This window comes from Nestor notabilis, unplaced genomic scaffold (assembly GCF_000696875.1).
Source record: "Nestor notabilis isolate BGI_N333 unplaced genomic scaffold, ASM69687v1 scaffold3537, whole genome shotgun sequence".
Classification (NCBI taxonomy): Eukaryota; Metazoa; Chordata; class Aves; order Psittaciformes; family Psittacidae; genus Nestor; species Nestor notabilis.
The window spans coordinates 32,740-59,513 of record NW_009937645.1 but is presented as its reverse complement, the minus strand read 5'-3'; the positions used below and the strand labels follow the sequence as shown (position 1 = coordinate 59,513).

The window sequence follows — 26,774 nt, the reverse complement described above, 5'->3', positions numbered from 1 at the left end:
AAAGCCCATCGATATCCTTTTGGGTCTTTGAGATACCTTCTGCTGAGATAGTCTATGCCAAGGATGCATGGAGCCCCTGAACCAGTCACAATGGGGTGCTTTTGCCACTTCCTTCCAGTCAGGCTGATTTCAGCCTCCAGCATAGTCAACTCTTGGGATCCTCCTGTCACTCCAGAAATATGAATGGGTTCCACCCCTTGATACCTTGATGGTATCAGGGTACACTGTGCACCGGTATCTACTAGAGCCTTATACTCCTATGGGACTGATGTGCCAGCCCATCTGATCCACACATTCATGGCATATCTTAGGGTGCTTCTGAGCAGATGCTCTGTCTGGCAGTTTTTGTAAGAGCTTTAGGAGATGGCTTTCTCTCCAAAGTTTCTTTAGGAGATGAACTTTCCTTCCTTGTTCAGGTTATTATTTTAGATTATCTGTGGGGGGCTTGTTTTAAAAAGCTGTGATGTGCTGAATGTTTTTGACGAGCTACATTTTCAAAATCTTATTCTTAGAAATCAGTGTCCTGCAAGATATTTAAAACTATTTTGTTTTTAAGTACGGAGGGAAAGTGTTTTTGCTCACATGTCCTTGTGTGTTTAAGTCTGTTGGGAAGACACTGGAACTGAATATAGAACAAGAGAGGAAATGACAAGAAAGGAGACATAGCAGAGTTAGGAACAGGTATTCGCTTTAAGTAATGTAGTGGAAGGAACTGTTGAATAGTAAAGTTCCAGGGGATGAGCATGAATTTGAGAAAAATATTCAGAGATGAACACAAAAAGCCTGGCAAGATCAAGATGCATTTGGTCACTTTGCATATGAGTGTCTACTAAGCATAGATTACAGATCATATGTGAAGCTTTCTTCCTCTTTATTCTCAGGTTCTTTACTGTATTAGAGAGCAGCCAGAACATTCTTCCTCAAATTTAAATTCAGAGATGTAGAATGCTGTCTGTATTTGCTGGCTCTGCTTTCAATACGTGGATGTTTGCATATATCTGTGGTTGAAATGTGACTTAAAAGTGCATAGCTGTGATGGTGACTTCGTTCAGCAAAGGGCAGAGTTTGAGACATATTAAACCAATGCCCAAATGACTGAATTTCTCACATGCTTTAAATTCTCATGTAGTTTTTCTCCTTAGTAAGAATGTGGGATGAGGTCTGAGAAGTAACTCAGCAAAACTATGCTTATTTGAGTGTATCTGGGGGAGTGAGGTTTTCTTCCCTTTCACATATGATCAGATGTATATCACGTGGTTTGATTTCGAGTTTTGTTGGGGTTTTTTTTAACAAAACTTACTCTGATCTTGTGCGAGAATAATCCTATTTTCTAAAGTAAATGAAAATACCGTGGAAGTGTAAGCTGTTTCTTGAAGCTGAGGAGCTGTAGTGTTTTCTCCTATTCCTTTTTTAAGTTAACTTAGCAGAAAATACCAGTGTTTTTCTTGGTTTTGTTGTCTCCCATAATCTGTCACTTAGAGTAAGAGGACTGAGCTCTCTAGCCATTACATCCCATTATAAATATGACATACGTGTCTACATGACCTCTGTTAAATAACAGCCTCCCAGTATGTGTATTTTGTAGGGGCAGAGGAACCAGACACTGTTGCAGCAGTTACTATGTTCACAGGGTCTGTGGTGAATCTGATGCATGCAAAAGTTCTGCAAGCTACTGGGGCAAAAGGTGTGTTCAAATACCAACAGATAGTGGAGAACAGTTCTTTTTTTCCAAAGCTTTTAAAAACAACTCTTAACTTACTATGAGCTGTTAGTAAAAATGAAATGGCCCACATAGATTTAAAACAGTTACTCTGTAGTATGTAGTGCATATCTGAATATAGTGAGCTTTAAAAGGAATCAAAGAATCATTTAGGTTGGAAAAGACCATTAAAATCATGGAGTCCAACCATTGCCCCAGCACTGCCAAGGCCACCACTAAACCATGACATTGAGGGCCTCGTCTACAAGGTTTCTGAACACTTCCAGGGACGGTGATTCCACACCACTGTCCTGTGCAGCCTGTTCCAATGCCTTGACCACCCTTTCAGGAAAGAAATTGTTCCTAATATCCAGTCTGAACCTCCCCTAGCAAAGCTTGAGGCCACTTCCTCTTGTCCTATCACTTGTTCCTTGGGAGCAGAGACCAGCCACCTCCTGGCTCTGTCCTCCTCTCAGGTAGTTGTAGAGAGCGATAAGGTCCCCCCTAAGCCTTCTCTTCTCCAGACTAAACCCTCCAGGTCCCTCAGCCGTTCCTCATCACACTTGTGCTCCAGGTCCCCCCTGAGCCTTCTCTTCTCCAAACTAAACCCTCCAGGTCCCTCAGCCGTTCCTCATCACACTTGTGCTCCAGGCCCTTCACCAGCTCCATTGCTCTTCTCTGGACCCGCTCCAGCACCTCAATGTCTCTCTTGCAGTGAGGGGCCCAGAACTAAACACAGGATTCGAGGTGCAGCCTCACCAGTGCCCAGTGCACGGGGATGATCACTGCCCTGGCCCTGCTGGCCACACTAGTGCTGATACAGGCCAGGATGCCATTGGCCTTCTTGGCTGCCTGGGCACAAGCTGGTTCATGTTCAGCTCCATCAATCAGCACCCCCATGTCCTTTTCCAATGAGCAGCTTTACATCCACTCTTCCCCAAGCCTGTGTGCATGCTTGTATACATACATATATAGTTTAACATGGGGAAAAAATTCTTTAAGTGGAGTGTGATTTGTTTTATAATTGTCTTAATTACCCTGTCTGTGTTGATGTACTTGTATTTTAGTTTCACATACCTAAATGAGAAAATCAGTGGTGGATACAAACTGTACATTGAAACTATACGTAGAGAATACTTTCGCATAAAGACAGCTTTGGGCTGGACTTCTCTTGAGACTCCTTGCCCCATCAGCTAAAAGAACAAAATTGAAAATCTGATTTCTTTGAAGTGTGGATTTATGTGAACACCTTGTCTTGATGTAACGTGTTTCCTCTTGTCCTGGCATCATTTTAAGTATGTCAGTATTTCAGTATATTTTATGACATTCAAAGTAATTTCTTCATAGTGATGAACATACCTTAATGGTACACATGCAAAGTTTAATGTGTTTCAGCCTTGGTTTTTTTGGAAATTAGCCCCCTTTCTATAGATAGAAAAGCATGATTTTAATTTAAAAATTAAGCTTTGGTTTTATTTACATACCAAAATAGGAATTCAGGACTCTGTATGCTAAGAAGTTGCTGTTGGCCCCATAACCTGAAATGGTGCTTTCTGTATTGTGTTAGGGGGTGTTGGTGTCAAAACACGGACACTTGAACTCAGATCTTGGTAGGCAACTTGAAGTGGTAGGAAATGATAAACTGAGAATAGAAAAAAAAAATAAAACTATTGGATACTAGTACTATTTGTTGCATAACTTTAAACCTTTCTTGTTTTAAGTAAGAAGGCTTAAAAATCCACTAAATATATGTGACAGGTTCTGCTTACTGCCATTGTGCATGTTAACTGCAGGAAACAGCTGCAGGAACAGCACTATTTCCATTTACTGTCACCCACACCATAGATAAAGTTCAGTTCAAACATTGAGTCCATAGATTGGGATTTTAAAGTAAAATTGGTAGTTTTACAACTTTGTTCGATAGAGAGGGAGGTATACCTGAGGGGTTTTTCCCTTATTGACGTTTGTCTGGTGTTTGGATTATGAGAGGTAATGATCCCTATCTGGAAAAAAAACCTTGATGTGATATAAAAATAAATATTTACTGTCTTTTTTTTTTGGTTGTTGTTATAATTTAGCAGCATTGAAATGGCTTTGATTCATTTTTATGAAAAATTATTTAAAAATCTTTTCACATTTCAACGGATTCTTGTTTGCATGCAGCAAATGCTGCAAGCAGTAACAAGTAGTGCTGAAATTCCATTTGAAGAACTTTGAGATGGCAGAGTGTTTCCTTGATTCTTAAACTCACTTCAGTTTTGGGAAAGGAGATGCTTCAGGCACTGTCCTTTTTTTATGAGCAGTAGAACTTGAAAATGAGGCAGGTGTAGTCCTACTAAACGCAGTTTGCTTGTTTTCTTTTTGCTGCTGAGAGTGCTGCAGTGTGCCAGATAGGATGCTGAGATTTTTACACCTTTTTAATGTTCTTCTGTGTTTTAAATTCACATGCAGCAAAGGAATATTCCAGCATTTGTCATGAGAAATTGTTGCCTAAGAATCAAATTCTTGAGACTGTTGAAAATGCTTGCTCTGGGAAACTTGAACAGTTTAGGTTTAGCTGGCTCCTAATGTTGTTTCTTGCATATCCTAAACACCAGATTAAATGAGAATTAAATGTTGGAGAAGGAACTAACACAGAGAGAGCCCTGGGAATGGCTTGTCAGCCTCATGTCAAATAAACAGCAAATTCAATATCCAGGTTATTAGTGTGTTCTGATCATAAATAGAATGAGGAGGTGCATTTGGTGGAGTATAGCCTATGCTATTGGTGCAATTTACAATCACATGCCTCAGGTCTTTTGCAAAAACGTGTTGTCTGGAAGATTCATTGTCAGTTCTGGTTGATGAAGAACAACGTTGTCTGCTGTGCTTGCCATCAGTAAATAATGAATTAATCCCGTTAAATGTTAGTGAATTAGGGACAGCTCAGAAAGGCTGCTCGTGAGTGGGTTTGATACAGTTGTTAGAAGCAGTCTAATTGATACATACCATTGTATCTCTGAAACACAAAAAATTAAACGGACTTGCATCCTCTTTATGCCATGGGTAGTGCTGTTCTTATTTTACAAATTGTGTTCCTTTTACCAAATACTTTGTAAATTTTCTCTCTTTCATAGAGTTATTTAGATTAGAAGAGACCCTTAAGATCATCAAGTCCAACCATTAACCACTATTAAGTTTTATGTAGAGACTTTAACGGAAGCATTCATGTGCAGTAACTGTGGAAATACCCTGCTGCCATTCTTGCAGCAGAAATAAAATGTGTTTTAAAACCAGGCTCCAGTGTTCTCAGCAGCTTGATAGAGACCAGAGCCCTGTCTGTGATACCCATCCTGCATTAATGTATAATTGCATTTACATTTTTGTCCACTGCTCAGTGAAGATGTATTTATTGCAGTATATAACTGTTGAGGTTTGTGTTCTTTTTCCTCAGTGGGAATAGCTGCTTCTCTCTTCCTCCATTAGCAGACACTTAACTTTTTCTCATAAATGGTGTCAGAATAGATTTTGATTTTTTTTTTTTTTTTTTGACATTGACTGATTTCTGTTGGAGCTAGTTGATGGGTTCTTGAGGTTTTGCGAGGGACAGACCGGTGAAGAGATAACATCTTTCATACTTCTTCATTGTCAAGAGTAATGACAGGTTAGGTGAATGGTTGGACGCTGGAAGAACCACACTGCCCAGGACATGCTGTGATGTGGAGGCAGCTCATGACAAAGAATCTCAATTACACTGCAGTTCCAAGAGCAACAGGTCAGTTAAATGCAGGTCTGCAGTGAACTGGCCTGTAAACTCTACCTTGTATTGCCAGACCTAAGTTAGACTTCTGCCTCTGCTGCTTTCTGGGATGAGGTGGAATGAGACGTAGAAGATGCTCTAGGTCTTGATAACCCCATCCAGTCACATAGTGACTTCTGTCTTGGTTCTAGTGTCCTGGGGCTCAGCTCTTCCAGACCTTACTATACCTGAGCTGTATTATGTACTTTAGCTGGGCTTAGTCCTGTGAATAAGCCACTGCATTTGGACACAACTGTCTGTTAAGCCTAAGAATGTGCTATTACTGTAGGTATGATCAGAGATTTAGTGGAGTGGAAATTAGATTGTTGTTGTTGGGACTGCATAGATCGCTTGCAGGTGGGATGTGGAAAATGCTCTATTTACTAGTCCATGAGATACCTATAGTAACTTTTGAAAATGCTTGTTAATTTCATGTTTATCAGTTTGTATCATGGGAAAAATCATTGCCTTTTCATACAGATATATGCATTCATGAAGAGGAAACATACACTTGCAGATTTCCAGTCACTGTCTTAGGGTTATATGACGTACATCCATCAGGCTGTACTTCCTGTGTAAAAACATCTAAAGGAAAGGCTATGCTTGAAAATTCTCTTTGAACATTAGTTTGCTTGTATTATAACGATCTTTGTGGACTGTGGGTTGATGTAGTTTATTCCCTACATTTGAGATTGAGGGTATGTCCTGGATTCAGCTGTAACAGTTATTTTTCTCCTTCCTAGTATCTGTCACAGTTTTGTGTTATGGATTAAGTCTGAGGACAATGCTGATAACACACCAGTGTTTTAGTTCTTGCTCAGTAGTGCTTACCCTGATAAAGGACTTTTCAGTCTTTCATGTTCTGCCAGTGAGGGGGGCCACAAGAAGCCAGGAGGAAGCAGAGACAGGACACCTGACCCAAACCGGCCAAAGAGGTATTCCATACCACAGCACATCATGCCCAGTATTATGAACTGGGGGGAGTTACTTGGAAGGCTCAGATCGCTGCTTGGGTCGGGTTGAGTATCAGTCGACAGGTGGTAAGCAATTGTATTGTGCAGTACTTGTGCTTATTGTTGTTTTTTCCTTTCCCTTTTTAGTTTTATCTTCTCTCCCCTTGCTATTTGCCTCATTAGTAGTAGTTTTGTATTATACTTTAGTTATTGGACTGTTCTCATCTCAACCTGTGGGGTTCACATTCTTCCAATTCTCCTCTTTATCCTGGCCTGGGGTGGGGGTAGAAGAAGCTGACCAAACAGCTGTGTGGTGCTGAGTTACTGGCTGGGCTTAAACCAAAACAGGGTATGGAGCAGTTTCTTCTTGTACTTCCCAGGACCATTAAGTGAGAATATGCAGTGTTGGAGAGAAGAGTAATTTTCAGATACAGTCAGGAATTGTTTTGATAATAATTTCCTTCTGTGATGGTTGATCATCTCTGTGTGTGTGTATGCAATCTTTATAATTTCACTGGAAAAGAAACACCTCAAAGGGTGTTGTGTTGGTGAAAATATTTAGTCTTTCCCAAATGAAGTGGAACAGCATTTAGATAAAACATACAAAAATCTTCTGCAAGAAACATATACAGAAGTATAACAAACCATTTTCTAATTATTTCTTTTATTAGTATGTTTCCTTTAAAGGGTATTTTACGAGTAGACATACTGTTTAATCATCTTTGTTACCATCACACTGCAAGAGTTTATAGGGCACACAGATGAAAACGGGGCAGAATACTGGGGATGCTTGTGACATGATGACTTTTTTGGGATGAGATTGTAGGTTTTAGCATCCTCGCATAAGTTGCTTCTTTTACTAGTAGCAATCTGATAGCTTTGTTCTGACATAGTTAACTTTAAAGATGAAGTAATCTATGTTTCTGTTCATCATGCTGTTTTTGTTGAATTAATACCTAAAATAAGGCAGTGCTTTTCCCTTAGTCATTAAAAGCCCCATACAATATTCTTGATAGCTTCCAGACATTCTACTCTTGTTGCCTGCAGGGCAGGAGAAAAATACGTAGCGCAATAGCTGTGATAAGCAGCAGTAATCCCAGAGAATGTTTTGAATGTTAGCAAGATGCAAATAGAGTGGTTTGGGGATTTGTGGAGTTGCTGTCATCGCTGGAAGTATCATACTCCACAAATAAACTGTTAAACTTAATGACCAATGTAATGTAGATTGCAAAGTGATACTGGCAATACTAGATACTCCACATGCTTGTTGAAAATGACATGAAAACAAATCTTAAATTCTGCAGGACGTGTCTGTCATTAGCGCCCTCTGCTTTCGCACATGCTAGTATTACCTTGCTACACTCATCACATGAAAATTGGTTTCTTAATAAAAACCAAGGTAAAACACCAAATCTTACTTGAGTTTAGGTTTGTTTTGGGTTTTTTTCACATTCATTGCAGATAAATCTGTCTTAGTTTCAGGTTATTTCTTTTTCAGTACAAAAAAAGACATAATTACATTTTAAATCTATGCTTACATGCATTTCCAAAAATTATTTTATCTTTTTTGCTTTCTAATGAGAAACAATTCTGGGCGAAACTGGTCTTGCTTACTGGAGAGGGCAAGAACCACTTATTACGGGGTTTGTAATAGCTGTGCGTGTGAGGGATTTGGCGTGGTGATGTAGGCTAACTGCTTAGCAGTTTGCATCTCCACTGTCTTTGAAGTGGTGCACTCCATGAACAAAATGAAAAATCATTCAAGAACTGCTTCTCCAAAGTAGATTGCTTTCTGCAGGGCAGGGTGTACTAGGGCAGGGGAAGGAAAGATGCCAGATTTAAATTGGGGCAGTAGCAGTGGAAGATCCCCAGTCCAAGACACGTATGGAATGTGGCAGGACAGCAGTGGTCCTTTTATTACTTTGGTGTTTTATTTAATGCCAGCTTCACTAAACCTGGTGTTTCCTTCCTCTGTTTGACGTTTTCTTTTGCACTTCCAAGACCCCAGCATACCTTACTTAGCTGTGGGTTTATGGCTTGTGTTTCTCTTTGAATGGACTTAAATCATCAGGTTATAAAAACTCCCATCCTGAAAGCTCCAACTTGTGCCACAAGTCATCTTTCTGACTTATTCTGTCACACCAGTGAAACAGATTAAATAAGCAGCTCTGAATGGCAGAACAAATGTAGCACAGTTTCCTTATGATTTGTCCGTTGGTGACATTCTCTGAAATCTCACAAAACACCTACTTTCACAGTAGTTTTGCTCTCTAGGCACCTGTCAGAGATCTCTTCCAGTTTTGTCTTGTTGAGCACCTGAGGGAAAAGTCACCCTTTGCCTGGATATGTACTTTGCTGAACCCTTGTGTGCACAAATTTGTTTTGAACTATTTTCCTCTAAAAAGCTTGAGTTCAGTTGGTCAAGGAGTTCAAAAGAGGTTGAGCCACAAGCAGATGCATCCATTGTCAGCCTGTTTCCTTAGAACTGTGCTGATAGTTCTACATCTAATAGATGTAGAATTAAAAATGGACACCCCTGTTTACTTTATTTTTATGCTTTTGTTGGGGTTGTTTCTTTTTTTTTTTTTTTTGACCCTTTTCTGTTCCTTACTTATAAAGGTTTTTGTGGGCTGCAGGGTAGATGTAACAGTTATTTTTCTCCTTCCTAGTAGCTGGTGCAGTGCTGTGTTACGGATTTAGTCTGAGAACAATGCTGATAACACTCCGATGTTTTAGTTCTTGCTCCCTAATGCTTACCCTGTCAAGGACTTCTCAGTCTCGTGTTCTGCCAGTGGGGAGGGGCACAGGAAGTCGGGGGAGGGGGAGTTTTACTAGTGATTGCTTGAGATAAGGTGTGTAGTAGGGGGAAACTGCAATTTGTGCTAAAGTATTTGAAAAGGACTGGAATTTAGTTAAAGTGGCCACAAGTCAAAAGAGAGGAAAAGTACCTTTTTTGCTTAAATAGCTGGATAAAACTTTCAGGTGGTAAAGAAGAGCATGCTTGCACTGGAAAGAACCTTGACAATCGTGTGTATGTCAGTGGTAACCTATCAAGAAGCAACTGACAGTGTTCAGAAGATGATCAGCCCCTGTAGAGCAAGCAACCAGAAGATGCCATAGGCTGGTCTACAAGTAAATCTGAAATAAGACCTCTAACAACCTGTGAGTTACCAGGCTCTGAGGGGTCTGGTTAGGAGCCATTGCAGACAAGTTCAGTTTTCTCTGCTTCAGCTATCTGGGGTCATTCTGGTTAGTTGAAATAATGCTGAAATGGAAGTGGTGGGTTGAGTGGACATGTTGGAGGGCAGGAGAATACCACGATTTGGCTTGCAGAGGGAGTGTTCTGTCAGAGAAGTCTGTGTGATGTTTGGACTTGAGGATGGATCCACTGTAAAAGTTCCTGTGTTGCTTTTAGTTCTCGTGTGTTCAGTTGGTGAGCTCCTGGGTAGAACTACTTTTCTGTATTTTCGTTTATGCTTATTAACAGCATGGTATGTGATAATTTTGACAGAATAGTGGGTTGAAAGGCAGGGACATTTATTGCATTTGCTGCTGGATTCAGAGACATCTGTGGGATCTTTTGGGAAGAATGACAGTTCTATTTGATTATTCAGTAGTGAAGGGGAGAGCTGGTTGCGTTCAGAACCAAATGTGAGAGTATGACATGGAGAAGAATGGCCTTCATATTACTAGCACTGAAAACTTCAGGCACTGTGTAGTGACTGCAGAATTCTAGTGAGGTACACAGACTTAGGTCATTATTAGGTCATTATTTTATTTTCAGGTTATGTGTAAGTACTTTTAATGAATAAGTAGAAGCATGAAACACCACTGTACTGAGATAGCAGAGTTAAAATAGGCTGTAGTACAGAGCAAATGTCTGATGAACTCACTGAGCACAGACCTGAAAGGAGAGGGAAGCAATACAGGGGGCAAGATCTGTGTGACATCTGCTCACTGACAAGTATGGATTACACTGTTTTGCAGACTGTTAGTATATTTTTTTCCATGCTCCCGTAGTCTACAAATGCAGTGGCAGAAGGGGATGTAAAATAGGGTATGCCTTATTTTCTTCACATAACTCTTCTCTTACATAGTTTTGTATGGATGTTAGAATTTTTATCTTTCAATGCTGCTAAAATATGATTTAGTAGTTATCCTTTTAAGGGTTAGGGAGCCATCACCAGTTTGTGTTACAAAGGTAATAAATAGTCAACTTCTTGCGCATGTTTAATTTCATGGTGGTGTAGTGCAGTCTTCAGTAAGTCACTCCTAATGCTAGCTGCAAAGCAATATGAAGTGTGGACTGTAATTCACTCATCCGGAGGTGGGTTTTGGTTTTGTTTTGTTTGTTTTTAACTGGCATAGAGCGAAGACAGTCCTAGTCCCAAGCGACAACGCCTTTCCCATTCAGTCTTTGACTATTCAGCAGCATCACCAGCTCCATCACCACCAATGCGACCATGGGAGATGACACCAAACAGGCAGCCTCCTTTGGCTCGGCCCAGCCAACACCACTTCTCAGGGGAACGATGCAACACACCGGCACGAAACAGGAGGAGGTAAGCAAGCTGTGTAGATTGGGGGTGCAATTTCTTACTCTTCCTGATTTCAGCTCAAGGGAGGTGTATTTCAGGCAGCACTGGCTAAATCACACATGGAAAACACATTAACACTTCCTTTGAGCTGTAAGTTGTTAGTTGTAGCTGAAAAGTTACTGGAAGTGTGATTGGTGTGAATAGTCAACTCCAGGAAGGGAGTGGTCATTAACATTTTTAATCATGAGGCTGATTTGCTCTGCACTTTAGAAAAGTGCAAAAAAACCCACCTTTCTAATCAGGTACTCCTAAAGATATTGAGAGTTGTTGATGCAGTACCATGATTTTCACTGCACTCACAATCATTTCCATACATATGAGCAATCTGAACAAAAATGAGGGATGCTGACTGGGGAGGGTGGGGAGGTTAACACAGTGTCGTTTCTGAGGTAGGTGATTCACAAATATATAATAGGAGTTAGATTTTCATGTTGGTTTTATCTTGTGGCTCTCAATAACCTCTCAAAGCAGAGGTTATCAAAGAAGTTCCAGTGGTCATGGAAGAATAGAGATGTAGATGACCAGGTTGAACTGGTGCCTGGATGGCTGATAGTATAGCAAAGTTTAAAACAACAGACTTCTTTACTATTATAGTTAAACTAGTAATCCAAAACACAAGCTTTCATTGTGTCACATTCTGCCTCAAAAATGCTGAGTCATCTAATCAAGGTTAAAACACACCATCCCTCTGTTTTGCTTCTGAGAAATATTGTGGCTTGGTTTATATAAAATTGAAGTGTCTGTGCTTCTTCATGAATATGAAATATTAGACCTAAGAAATACATAACTGGTTTTCTTCTGATTATCCAAATCAAATTTGTCAACCATGATCAGTCAGGGATACTTTCAAGGCAAGAGACCTTAAAACTTTCTGTTTTTTTATCTTTGCTTTAAGTCCATGAGTCTGAAAGCTTTCAGTGAGTGGCATTCGAAATACACAGATCTTGAAGCAGCTTGTCAGACATCAAAAAAAGGTTAAATTGTGAACTTGCAGGGTTATTGTAAAGACAGAAGATCAGGCCTTCTGTACGATTTAGTATAGGGATGCTCTGCAGGGGCATTTGATCCACGGTGGTTTTTACCTTAAAATGGTTTGAACTGAGATGCCTAGAACATGCTGCGTTTGGCCTTTTTTGATGTCCAGCCAGCCTACATAAATTTCTTTGCAGTGTTCATTAATGTCTACTGCAGAGTAAATAGAGTGTGTAACAAGCTAAATGTCAAACAGCTGAATCTAGACAGTTTGGATGTACTGTGGGATGGAAGAGAAGAATGAGATGTGTAGGAGATAAATGTTCCTCTGTGCTTTATCAGAGCATGTTTTAGCTTGGTTGCACTGTTGCATCTGAGTTAGCTCTAGATCAGTTCCAGGATAGTACCACAGCCAGTCTCCTCTCCTGAAACAGGCTTGATAGGGAAAACAACACATACATGTCTCTTGTTTTCTAGGAGTCTTTTTGAGTTTTAGAATATTCTGGGGCCATATAAGAACTAATAACCATTCTCATGGAGCAGAGCTTGATTCCTTGAGATCATTGTGAGTGCATCTGTTGTTCATGCTTTAGATGAGGTTATGCATGTGCTTTTGAAGCCAGTTTCCCCTTTTCCCTGCTTTGTTTTCTCTCATTCCATCACAGACTGGTCTTAGAGTTTCTCAGATGAAGAGAAATGAAAGGTGCACTGCAGTTGTAAATGGTCATTCAGCTCAAGGGAACAGACTAGAGCAAGTGCAGAATAAAAGTCTGCAGTGTATGTGGTGTGGACATCACTCTGACCCACCGTCACCAGCATTAACTCTTGTCCTACCAGTTCACTCCTGTTGGCTGTGCTGGTTTTTATCATCTGGATTTTTTTCATTGTCTTGGTTACTACTTGGACATTATCTCTTTGTATTAGGGGTTTTGTGCTGTGTCTAGCACAAGAGTGCCCAAAGTCATTGTGGTTTTTTTCAGATTCATTGTAAGGAAATAAATACTGTGTTTAGAAAAGTAGGCTTCTGGTATGAATTTGCAGAAATAATGTTATTTTTGTCCAACTAGTCATGATACAGATAAAGTACGAATGTAAAAGCGTGCCTGTATGAAACAAAAGAGGCCTTTCCAACTTACCTTTATTAGTCATTGTGAAATGGGGAGATCTGTGCCATTGCTGTGCCTCACCTTTTATCTGTGCTTCCTTTTCTCCTTCTATTGAATGTAATTCTGAACTAACAGAATTGTAAGACTCTGTTGCTGCAAAGAAATGACCCTTGTTAGGAAACACTTAAGATCTGCAAACGCTGACTTTGCAGTTCTGGATACCTTTGGATGGCTCTTCCTACGTCAGGGTAGGAATGCCTGCGCTTTTCCACCTTTTCCATTCCATCTCTTTGTTTTAACCAAGCATTTACCATGTTTGTACTGTGCATGTAAAATCAGAGGCTAAGTTTTTTGTGAGTAGTAAGGACTTCAAACACAAGTTCATTACTGACGTTAAATAGTATTTTAGACCCATGTCTTGACAATTCTTCTGGAGTAGTTTCTAATAATTCAGGAAGCATGTAGAGCTATGTATCTGGATGCTCTGAATTTTGCTGAAGTATAGTTTCTTTGTAATTCTGCACAGGGGAAGGGAAAAAAAAAACCCTAAACAAATACTCTTGCGTTTTTTGAGAACATCCTTCTCACTTCTCTCACTCCAGAAGTAATCCCAGGTTTTGCTGGCTGCTTACTCATCATTCTGGGTTCATAGAAAAGTAAAGCCAGACTTTGTAGGAAAGACAGCGGTAGGAATAGTTTTATGAGAAGCTACGTGGTCTAAGTGCTGGGGGCAGTTTGAGAACTTATGTTTGTCTCCTTACAAAGCATTAGATCTATTTTTTGTAACTTCCCTCTATCCCTGCAGTTTTTCCAAACAAAAGTCCTTGCATAGACATTTTATGTTCAAGTAATCAGAGCATTTCTGTTTCATAGCAGGAAACAGCAACTTTAAAGCAACCTTAGTACTCAAAAAAGTAGAACATCTTTTTTCACTAATAGCTGTGTGGTTAGAAATCTTATATACCAGTTTCATCTAATGAGAATGTAGCAGGTGTATCATATTAGTAGTACGGAGATGGAGAGCATAACAAAAAGTGTGGGAAAGGAGACTGGGATTAAAACGAATACATTAGTGAGATGAAATTTAGCTGCTTGGTGCTTAGAAGAAAGCACAGCTTGTATGTTCATGGTAATTCGTAAAGATAAATAGGCTATGCATTTGTTGTTTGTTGAAGAATGGTCTGTGTGAATCTGGTGTTATGCCTTCTGTCTGACCTTCTGTGAATGAGCATTTGTGTCAGTTCTCAGAAAGGCGATAATGGCATAACATCGCTGTGAAATAGGGCAGAAGAACAGTGGCTTGAGACATCTTACCGTATAGTCAGAGTAGCATCTGAACATGCTTCCCCTTCCACAGAGTGTATCTGTTCCACGCAGCATGAAGGTTGGACTTGACTTGAGGAATGTCTGGAATTTGTCAACAGGTTTCAGGGGTTTGTTTTGTTCTGTTTTGTTTTTTTTAATAGCAGTGGGAATAGTGAGAGTGAAAACTGTTAATTTCTCTTCCACGTACTGTTGGAGCAGACAAGATCACATCTCCAAAGACCTCTCCTCCTTCCTTGTTTCTTCTTCCTCCCTCTTTTTTTTCTTCTGTGCAATTTGGTTCCTTCAGCCTGTTACACAAGTGGAAAACCATTTGTCCCGTGTAGCCTCTGGGACCTGTATTTTATGTGTTGTGGAAATGGGAAGGCATGTATTGAAAGTAATAGGGGATGGTTTTTGTGCTTTCAGTTCTTCCCCTTTCCAAATAACTGAGAAGTGACTTGAATCAGACCTTCTCATAGTGAGTTTGATACTTTTGTTTGCATCATTATTCGGAGTGTTGAACCTGAGCTGCTAGTCTCTGATTGACAGGAGTCTCAGGTCAAGATAGCAGTAGCTCTGCTCAGAAGAGACACACAATTATATACATTATAATAGAATATGTAATTAAATCCTATGCCTGTAGATCAGTTGCTAAGGAGAGGTGGATGCTCTGGTCTAAATCCATCTATGTGACTGTTCTCCACTCTGAAAAAGAAAGATTACCACAGTCACAATTTCCCAGGATCTGCTGGAGAGAATTGTATGAGGCACTCAATTGTGTAGTGACCAGTGAGAGCTGGAAAATGCATTTGTTTCTTCAGTCTGCTGCTTTGTCTGCCATCACTAAATGAGCAACCATTCTGTGCCCTAGGTGGAGCAAGGACCCTCTGGAATTCTGTGATCGTGTAATGAAGGCTTTTCACCTAGAATGAACGCACAGAAATGTCTTGAGATTTTGTTGTGTTGACGTTTGAGAACGTGTTTTGGCAATTCAAGTGCCTTTTTTTTTTTTTTTTTTTCTTTTAGCAGGTTAATATTTACATAAAAGTTCTCCTGCTGGTTTCATTTACAGCATTCAATTATGCTCCATTGCGCACTTTTATGCTAAAAAAAGTGTCATCTATAAGGCTTTTAGTAATTTTGTCATTAAGAAGTTTTATTCCAATCTAATAAACTTGTTTAGTAAAATCTTTCAGTGTAAAAAACAAAAAAAAGTCTTGATTCTCTTGTGGTTTTAGTTATTAAGAAGGATTTGTGTCATTTATGTAATCTCTAATTTTTTTAATGCATTTCCAGTCCTCCTGTTCGACGTCAGAGAACAAGGAGAGATCGTTTATCTAGACATAATTCCATTAGCCAGGATGAAAACTATCACCATCTCTCCTATGGACAGCAGCAAGCAATAGAAGAGCCTCGAGCCTTTCGCCCACCGAATGTATCTCCTCGCCTGTTGCACCCAGCGGCTCACCCACCACAGCAGAATGCAGTGATGGTTGACCTTCACGATCAGGTGAGAGTTTCAGAGTACAAACAGAAGGTTCTGAATTTAAGTTAATGCAATGAAGATGTGATAGGATAATTAAGAATGTATTCTATTTCATGTGAATACCTTTCCTTAGCTTAGTAGTGTTTAAATAGCTAAAATACAATACTTAGAAGTAAAATTTATGATGCCTGTAGTGGGTTGCCTACACAATAGCAAAGCTCATGATATTATTGTTGCATAACTAAATTAGCCATCCAAGCCTAACCAACTTCTCCTTAAATGCCATGAAAAATGAGGTATGTGGTTGGTCTAGAACGTAATTAATTCCTGTCTGCAACAGCAGTTGGCATACAGTTCTGTAATGGAGAACCTGTAATAGAAGTTTTGGGCCCCTTACTACAAGAGGTGCTGGAGCAGGTCCAGAGAAGGGCAATGGAGCTGGTGAAGGGCCTGGAGCTCAAGTGTGATGAGGAATGGCTGAGGGAACTGGGGTGTTTAGTCTGGAGAAGAGAAAGCTCAGGGGAACGTTATGGCTCTCTGCAACTACCTGACAAGAGGATGGAGCCAGGAGGTGGCTGGTCTCTGCTACCAGGTAGGTAACAAGTGACAGGACAAGAGGAAATGGCCTCAAGCTGTGCCAGGGGAGGTTTAGACTGGATATTAAGTCATTCTGACTTCCTAATGGGCTGTTCTTGTTCAGCTTCAAGCAAGCTGGTTTCATTTTAGCAGATCATGAAGGAAGGGAAATTTCCTTGAAATAATTACTTTTTTATTAATCCATGCTCTGTGACACTTCAGCCTCTTCAGCTTTATTAGAGCATCATAAATATGTTTAATGTTCAAACAAAAAACCCAAACAAAACAAAATCATCCAAGTAAACAAACTCATCACACGTGATTTGCATGTCCAGAATATCTTTTTATCTCAATTTGATGATTCATTCTAGGTAATGTAACTAGCTAGAAAATGAGGTTACATGGGTCTGTTTCCTTACATAAATATGGCTACTTGGGGTCTGCTGCCTCATAGTCATGTTTACTTTATGTTTTCAGCTTTCTGGTTACCTGATCTCTTACATTTAGGCTAGGAGACTCGGCTCAGTCTGAGAGTGAGTGAAGAGCTTGGGGTCTTTAGAAGAAAGAAAATCTACACAATTTTCTTGGTCTTTAAGGATACAATTTTCTGAATTATTGTTGAATCAGTGCCTTCAGAGTTGAGAAAATTCTTCAACTACTTTTAGATTAGCTTGTATGGGGGAGTTACTGCTACCTTATTTTTTAAGAACTAACTGTACTAGTGCGGGCAGGCTTAATAGAGTTCAAGATGCCTCTGAGTGACTCTAAGATGCTTTTGCAGTTTTAGCATTTTAAGCTGAGATATCCTGCTTGGCCTTGCCCAGCAACTGCTGATCAGTAGGAATTGTTCCATTGAAAAGAATATTTTCATGAACAGGAATTATAAGCATATGCCTCCTTTTACACCTTAGATGTGAGTATTTATTGTTCTGATACGTAGGTAAAAGCTTACTCATCATGCTGTACATCACTGTTAAGATTTTACAGTAAGTGATTAAACACTGTCTCTCCTGTTGCTGCAGATCCATCAGGGCACAGTTCCTGTCTCGTATACAGTGACCACGGTGGCTCCGCATGGGATACCGCTTTGCACCGGCCAGCACATCCCAGCCTGCAGTGCACAGCAGGTGCCAGGCTGCTCAGTGGTTTTCAGTGGGCAGCACCTTCCAGTTTGCAGTGTGCCTCCCCCAGTAAGTGGGTCTGTGTAATTACCTTTAATCCTAGACCTTTGTGTGGCTTAAATTGTGTTGAAAATAGCCATTTTGTCCCCCTGTGGTAAATTGCAGTGGCCTTAGAGCTGGTAAGCATATGGTACTTACCCACTGTCTTTATACAGTACGACTGCTTATAGGATAGAGTCTTGAGGTTTTTAACTCAAACTGAATGCTAGTTTATGGAATTACTTCTTAGCGGCAGCTATTCTGCATACTTTCAGATATGAAGAGGAAGGATTCTAAGGCTTATATTAGGCAGCTTACCTAGAAAAAAATCTTACCTTAGAGACATTGTTCAGGAATTAGTTATGTACCAAAAGGTCTGATTTTCGAAAGTCAGTTTTATTCTGAGAAGTAGTAAGATCCTGAAAGATCTGACTTAAAAGCTGAGAAAGGCTTTTATGTTGCTCAAAATGCTCCCATAAAATGAATTAAAATTAAAATGTTCTTTAATCATGATGTCTCTCTGTGCCTCTCTGGGAACAAAATGAAGTGCCTTAACTGGCTAACTTGCCAGCTTTAAATTTGAGATAATTTGAAGTGTTTTCTCAGGATTTTTTATGTGTCAGCTCAGAGATAACCAATTTCCACATCATAGCATTCTGATGCTACCATTCTGCGGAAATGTCACCATTAAGTGTTAACAGGCACAGAGCTGAAGAGTGTACCTTGAGAAGTTTCAGCAGTACAAATGAAGGTTGCAGAACCTACTGGAAGGCTTACTTCCCCTCTCCTCCTCCTTTTTCTAACATAAATCTGTAACATCATACAGAAATACTATATATAGTGTCCAGTCACTGTTTACAGTGTTGATATAAACACTTATCTCTGCCAGCTGTGCATTTGCCAGCAGTGTGTAACTGAACTTTTCCTGTTGTGTGTTTTGTGACTTGAGGGCATGAACAAGCCTGTGATACTGACACAAAACCATTGATGGGACCACCTATTTCCATAAGCTGCTCATTGAAGAGTGAGTGTAATGTGCATTCATCTTGAGTGGCATTTATCCCCATGACAGACAATAATGTCTGCAGCATACTGCTGGCCAGTCTGGAGTATTTGTGGGTAATATTTTCCCTTACTTTTCAAATTGGAGAACATCTTTTACCTGGCTCAGCCGCTGAGGCAGAATGAGAGACAACAGTTTTCTTCTCTTCAGTGGTGGTGTTAGTGGAGCAAAGCAATCTCAGATTGGGTACACAGAGATGAGAACGGTACTTGCATAGTAAATTCAGAAAGGCAAGAAAGCCACATGTCTTGAAAAACAACAGCAGAGAAAAAGCTATAATTATTCTGGGGCTTAGAGAAATCCAAACAACAGATATCTTACCCCCTGCTTTGAACAGCTATATTACCTGTGTAATTCATAAAATGTTTTATAATTCAACAATGCAGCTCTACTTTAAATATATACACAGGAGTAAAGCTCTAACCAGGTTGTTTGGACTGAATGTACAACAGTTAATCAAGTGTATTGAGAGCATGGATATAATATATAAATATATAATATTATTAATATAAAGAATTAAGGTTGAGTGTATGTAAGATCAGCAGGCAGACTCTATGCTTTCGTCTATTATGTCACAGAATTGATGAATAATGTAAGTTAGGAAGGGCTCTGAAGGCCACTTGTTGAGAGCAGAACCAGTTTCCAAGGGTGGAGAATTCACAACCTCTCTAAAGCCTCAGCTCCAGTGTTGAAGATTTTCTTTTGTGTATCTGGTTGAATTTTCTTTGCTGCAGCTTGGTTGCACTGGTCCTTGTTACCCCCTCTGAGGAAGAGTCAGGTTATGCCTATCTGCTCTCATGAAGTAGCTAAAGGCAATCGTAAGGTCTTTGCTTATTTTTCTAAGGCAGAACAAATGAGTTCTGCAGCCTTTTCTTTTATGCAGTGTGCTCCAAGTTCGTGGTCATCATGCTGCTATTTCAGTGGGTTTATTTCAGTACATCAGTGTCTTTCTTTGGCACTGGGGAGGCCAAAACTGAACTCAAGACTTAAGATACAGTTTCACAAGGTCTCAGTGGAGGGATGGAATCACTTCACTGGACCCACCAGTTACACTGCTGGTAATGCCTTCCAGCATGCAGCAGGCCTGCAGGAGTACACTGTGGCTCTTGTGTTCTCATACTGACATGTCCACCAGAACTCAACCTTTATTCCTGCAAATCTGCTCACCAACCAGTCTCAAAATGTCCTGCTCCATGGAGTTATTCTTTTCCAGCGCCAGACTTCTCATTTGCCTTTAACTTCACATGGTTGCTGTCAACCAGTTTCTCCAGCCTATAGAAGTCCATCTGGAAGGCAGTCCTGTCCTCCAGCATGTCAACTTGCTCACCAGCTTCATCTGTGAACTTCCCAGTATCTGTTTGTTACTTCAGCAATATTTGTCTCTCTCACTGCATATATAACTATAAAATAAACAAATGTCATTCATGGTACACCTTCATCAGTTTTGACACTTCTTGGAAGCCTATGTTCAAACAGCACAAGTTTTACAAAAGCCTGAATGAATAAACAAGGAGTTTTCATCTTTCTACACTTTGAAGATAATGCAGTCTCATTTGCTCTAGCTTAAAAAGTGTCATGGGCATAGCACAGGTCATTCCAAACATGTGTTTGAGCTATCGTGGTGCTCTTCACCATACAGAATGTTGGGATGCAACATATTTTAATATGTTCCTCAAGGTGCCTCCTGTTTTAAAGAACACTATGAGGAGTTCTACCTGCAAATTTATCCTCAGCTGTTTCAGAGAAAAGTTTTCGGTTTAGTAAATACAATAAAAAATGTATTTTAATAACAGAAACACTTGCCTGTTGTATTTCTTTTTAAGAAAAATTACTTAGAAGCTAAGGGTGAAAGAACAGTCAGCATCTAAGAAACAACAGTAGTCAGATCAAATTAATCTGCAGCTGTTCCAGTGCATGTATGGATTTATGTTTGATCACAGTCATGGTAAATTGAGGTGATAGTTCCACCTCTGCTACTTTAATCTGATTTTAAAAACTGTGTTTCAACTATTTTATGCCATTATAGTCAGTGTGCACAGTATATTTTGTGTTTCATGACTAAAAACAAAAAATCACAGATCAGAGCTGGATCCTCTTTCTTCGTAAGATTTGATAGCAGGTATCTTATTAATTGCTTTTTTAATTGTCAGAAACGTAACATAAATGCCTGACATGCTGACGATGGATCAAAAAGCAAGAAAAAGAGAATGCTGGTTTTCTTGCTTCTCCATATCTAGAGTTGGAAGTAAAACCAAACACTTCCACAAAGCACATTTCTGCTCCCCTGCAGTGCCTTCATCACTTTAGTGTACAGACTTCAGTGCCCAGTGTTGCTTTTGTGTGAGGAATGTCAAAGAGGAGAGGAAAAGGGCTGTTTCCCACAGTGGCCGTCACTCAGGGAGCTGCCTTCAGATTATGGAGCTCATCTTAAAGTGCACACCTCAAAGCAGATCTTAAGAATTATTCTTAGGGTATGAGGCAACAGAGCTTTTAAAGCACAGTCTTGGCAGCTCAGAGTCTCGGCTCCATAAAAAGCTTAGCATGGTTGCAAGGCCATTGCTTTGGCATGTCATCTTGAAGGTAATACGTGGGGAAAATAAAATTAGCTAGGACAAATGTATCTGCTCATCACTTACAAGTCTCTCTAATCTTGGAGTATTGAAAACCTTAACTCCCACTCTAGCTGGTGAGAAGGGATAGCTACTTTGCACCTAGCAGATGTCACGCTCTGGTCTGTTCTGCACTAGCCACTGGGTATTTGAATGAGTTACTACTTAAGTGTGCTACGGAGGCTTTACAAAGGAGGCAAGAGAACTGCTTTGTTTTAATGATGTCTTTCCAGAATAGAGAATGTTCTATAGGGGATGTTTGTGCTAGAGACAAAAATATTTTGTTTTCATTTTATTTCAGATGCTTCAGGCGTGCTCAGTCCAGCACCTACCTGTACCATATGCAGCATTTCCACCCCTCATTTCTAGCGACCCATTCCTTTTGCATCCTCCTCACATCTCTCCGCACCACCCTCCTCACTTGCCTCCTCCAGGACAGTTTGTTCCTTTCCAAGCACAGCAGTCACGGTCGGTAAGTAAAGATTCTTACCCACCTCTGTGTACAACTGGTAGGACTGGTTGGGCAAATAGTGCCAATACCTGGTTGAGGAAACAGAAGGATTTTGTTTAAAGTAGTGGGGTTTTGTACTTATGCATCCTTAGGAAGTCTGTAACCACTTGGTGTGAAGGTGGAAAAACAGTTTTAAAGTTTATGGTGTTTCTCCAAATTTCATCAGCTGTTTTCGCCATAGGCCTTTACTTCTACTAAAAGGATGTATATTTGCTTCACCAACTATTCCTCTACGTATTTCTTTCCCAGGAAGCAGAAGAGAGCCCAGAGGAGGTCGTGTAGTGCAGTAGTGGTCTCAGAGAAAAGCTTAGCAGAGAGAGAGAAGAAAGCACAGAATGTTGCTTTCATTACATGCTTTTTCTGTATTCTCAGTCAATTTTTAAATGATCAGTGCTTTTCCTAGAACATAATGACCGTAGGTTGTCCAGACATTAAAAATCCTCCAGTATCCCTTTCTTTTTTTTTTTTTTTCCCCCCCCTCTTTTTCCACTTATGAGAATTACTCACACCTTTGCTTAAGCAGACTGGCTTAGTGATAAAGACTATATACAGACATGGAAAAATGTGACTCTGTTTTGGATTTGGGGGTGATTAGACTTTCAGTTCTGGCCTACAGCTCTTGCTGTGAGGTCATTTGTATACTCATGTCCATTTGTTTGATCCTCCTGACTAGAAGATGCCAGTATTTCACTGAGACAGAAATAGAAAACAGCTTCTTTGTCATTTACGAACACTGCTAAGACTTCTCCACGCCATGTCTCAGGTGTGGTTAGGGTGGTAATCACTGTGTTGTGATGATGGGAGGAGAGCTGGAAAAGTGGTTTTCAGTGGTAATCTTTATAAGATTTTCCTTTAGAAAAAGCATGGGGTTTAGCTCAGGCTTTAGCTTGGGTTGCTTACTTAGGTTACTGACTAGGCTTGCCTGTCAACTTTCAGCTCTGGCAAAAAATTTGTGTCTTAATGGTCTAAGAGTACCTTGTGTTTAAAGCTTGCTTTGCATAACAAGGAAACAGAATATTCCTTTGGTTTGGCTTTCTTAGCTGAATTTCTTGAAATGGTGGAATTCAGTGTCAGGAACAGAAAGGTGTATTAATGAAACATTGACAATTCCTGGTTATTTCTTGAGCGCTTTTGAGCCTGACTGATGTACTATAGTCAACTAGATTACAATACTGAGCTGGAATCTCACACTGCTGAAACCTCTGGACTGCATGTTCTTGATAGGACTGCTTGCATGACCCTCCTAGGAAAGCCTTTGCTTGGTTGCTCAATATCATTAGCAGTTTTATCCACTGGACCTGCCATGTTTCCTCTCCACTTTTCAGATTTGGTGGCATGTTTTCAGTTCTTGTCTATGGTTGTTTATTTTCTTCTCTCACATAGTTGTACAGTGAGAGCAGCCTGGCATGAAGGAGAGCAAATATTTGTCCTGAAAAATGCAAGACACAGGAAATTACAGCCACTCCTATATTTGCTAGCTTGCATAAATTCCTGATCTATAAGCATGGCTAGCTTGAAAAGGTGAATTTATATCAAATGTGTAGTGTTGTCTTTGCTTTTTGGTACTGTTAATGACACAGGAATTGTTCACAAAGTTACTATGTGAAACTGAGTACAATTATACCTGTACATTTTATTTATTTATTGCCGTATAATATTGACCACAGCAGCTCAGAATATACATCTAGGATTGCAGGGTTTTTACTGGAGAAAAATTCATCTCTCTTATTGCAAGAAAGCCTCTCTGTTTTTTTTTCCTTTTAGCCACTTCAAAGGATAGAAAATGAAGTAGAACTGCTTGGAGAACATCTTCCTGTAGGAGGTTTTACATACCCTCCTTCAGCCCATCCACCAACATTGCCTCCTTCAGCACCTCTCCAATTCCTAACCCATGATCCCTTACACCAGGAGGTGTCATTTGGTGTTGTAAGTATTGTTTTCTCTGTTATATTATCATCAGTGTTGCATTGACATGCTTGATCTTTACTCTATGGTACATTTTGTTCAAAAGTGGCACTTCTTGCAGTGTATTCTATTATTGGCTGTAGCTGCAGAGCATGGCATTTACTTTAAACTGGTTTAATCAAGTCAAGGGTAACTTAATGACACCAGCACATGATTACTGATAATATTATCTGCAGAGTGCCACAGCAGTTACTTAGAAAACATTCCATGTTGCCACACAGACCAGGACTTCTATTGCAGAAACTCATTAGTACAGTTTAGAAAAGCTACTGTCACTTCTAGCTAATTCTTCGTTGTATGTTGAGTTTCCACAAGTCAGGGAAGCTAGAATGCTTTAGAAATAGTTCTTACTCAGAGTGTATGGTACAAAGTGCTTCCGTAATGTAGACTGCATTAAGTTGACTGTGCATGAAGTTGACAGCAGGTTTTACAGCATATTGTGATTTAAAATTTTAAGTGAGAATGAATTTTTAGGCCCTGCAGCTACAGGATATACAGATACCTTCTCTTTATTTAAGTGTTTTTGAAATCATTCAACCTGTTTAAATGCTTGCTGCAGTCCTTGTAAAGGTTCAAACAAGTCTCCACCGTTAAATACTTAGCTCACTGTTTAACTAAAGGTGTACAGATTTTCAGTGAAGTTTTCAGTCATTGTGAGCCACTCTGGAGATGAAAGCACTTAAGAACTTTCATAAACTGCTTGTATTTTATTCAGCATTTTTTCTAGATGAATTACAGTCTAATCACAAACATTTTGGTTGATGTGAGCCTTTCTTGATTTTCAAGTTCAGTCTTTAAAGTAGATGAAGAACACAATACCATTTTTTGCAGATTATTTAGCGTTTGTCCTCCTTGATGCTTCAGCTGTGGTTTATATATCACTAGGGAGTAGAATAGAGGTGTATTACAAGTAATCATACAGTCCTTTATAAAGCAATCCTGAATCTCTATGAAATTGTTGGGGTTTTTTTAAATTATGGTAGGATGGCTGCATTTCTGATTCCTTTTCACTCAGTGAACACAAAAGTTTCTATTTTTGGACTGCAGAATCCATAAAAGTGGGAAAATTGATACTTGCTATGTCTAGTTTGAGATCTTGCTTTCAAGAAGATAACCCGTGCTTTTTTGCAGTGCGTTTATATTCATATGTAAATTTTATGTGTGACATGGGCTACCTATTGGTAGTATTTCCATTATAATGTTAAGCGGGGGTTTAGGCTATTCATTGGTGGTGTTGGGCTTTTGCCCAACTTTAAAATGTGGAAGAAGAAGAGCATGTTAGTAAAGACTTTTAGAGTCTGATTCTTTAACAAAAATGTAAATATACACCACTGCATAACAGTTAATGGGTTTGTTTCGATATTTTTAAGAGTTTTTTTGAAAATCTTTTTTAAAAGCTTGTTTACTCGCCCACTCATGCACAAGTCTGTGGAACAGCACCAGATCTAAAACCTGGGCTTTTATGTTTACAAAGGAGTCAGCAGTTCAAGCCCTGTTTCCCAAATGAGCCTGCATGTGGACTATCACACAAGAGCTTGCAAGGATTTGTGAATTATCTCTTTTTCATATGGAATGGCATGATTGTGTGTTACTGATGGGCATTGTTTCAAACTGAGGCTGAGGTTCTTTTGTATTTGAGCAGAGGCTGGGTCTTTTTAATAATGCTTTATTGAAAGTGGGTTTCAATATTCAGGTTTCATTTCATTTCCTGATTAAGAAAACAAAATGTTGAATCACAGTCTCAAAAGCTGAATGAGGTTGGAAGGGACCTCTGGAGGTCGTCTGGTCCAACCTCCCTGCTCAAGGAGGGTCACGTAAAGCTGATTGCCCAAGACTGTGTCCAGGCATCTTTTGACTGTCTCCAAGGAAGGAGACTCCACCACCTCTGTGGGCAACAAGTATTTCCTGATGTTCAGACTGAGCCTCGTGTGTTTCAGTTTGTGCCCATTGCCTCTGGTCTTGTCACTGGGCACCACTGAAAAGAGCCTGGCTCCATCTTCTTTGCACCCTCCCTTCAGGTATTTATACACATTGATGAGGTCCCCCTGAACCTTGTCTTCTCAGCCTGAACAGTCCCAGCTCTCATACATGAGATACTCCAGTCACATCTTAGTCACCCTTTGTTTTACTCTCCCTAGTACGTCCATGTCTGTTGTGTGCTGGGGAGCCCAGAACTGGACACAAGTTCCAGTTGAAGCTTATTGTCTTCTTCCTTACAGCCTTACCCACCGTTCATGCCTCGAAGACTCGCAGGGCGCAGCAGATACCGATCACAGCAGCCACTACCACACCACCCTTACCATCCCAGCCTATTACCTTACGTGCTGTAAGTTCAAAATATATTTGCTTCCATGTAGACTATCAAGAAGTCACTTGACTTTCAGCAAGTCTTGGCACATTATATGGTTGGACTCTACCAGAAGCAGTCAAAGTTCAGCTGTCCCAGAGAGGAGGAAACCTTCCATTTCTGTATAGTTCTTCAGCCTGTTTCAAATAACATACACCCTTTTTTGAGGCACAGGAGCCTCTTTGTTTCTGAACTCTCTGTAGAATCTTCAGCACATTTCTAAACTTCATTCTTTGATACCCTTATTAGAGGCATGGTTTTACACTGTGGGATAAAGTCCTAGGAACCTTCACTTATGAAATAAATCTTTTTTGATTTCGTTCTTAATTATGAAATACAAGGCTGAGAGGTTTTTGTGATGTGTTGCTTTTAATTGGCTAAACTGCTGATCTTCTAGAGCTGTTGAATTTCTGCTCTGCCTTTGATTAGCCGTTCCTGGAAAAATTGCAGGACAATTAACATCTAGGAATTAATCGTAGTGTGTTGCGGTAGGCTCTCAGGGGTGGTGGTGGTGAGGGATTTGGGCATATAACATATTTACTGCTCTGTTCTGTTTTGGAAATAAGTATGAAATGTTGTGGCAGTAATTCCTGGTGAGTTCAGTGGGACTTGAGTGTATTTTAGTGCTGTGAATTTGTGATTTATG

At 39.9% G+C, this 26,774-nt stretch overlaps 1 protein-coding gene across 1 annotated transcript in view; it reads left to right on the top strand.

The window, feature by feature from the left end:
- Positions 1-6,334: 6,334 nt before the first annotated feature.
- The window catches only part of RNF38 (ring finger protein 38), a 29,120-nt gene continuing 8,680 nt past the window's right edge, over positions 6,335-26,774 (top strand). The window contains exons 1-7 of the mRNA XM_010018903.1: positions 6,335-6,345; positions 10,801-10,992; positions 15,708-15,921; positions 17,496-17,663; positions 21,607-21,777; positions 23,581-23,742; positions 26,001-26,107. Of these exons, the coding sequence (XP_010017205.1) occupies positions 6,335-6,345; positions 10,801-10,992; positions 15,708-15,921; positions 17,496-17,663; positions 21,607-21,777; positions 23,581-23,742; positions 26,001-26,107 (1,025 nt within the window). The remainder of the gene's footprint in view (positions 6,346-10,800; positions 10,993-15,707; positions 15,922-17,495; positions 17,664-21,606; positions 21,778-23,580; positions 23,743-26,000; positions 26,108-26,774) is intronic.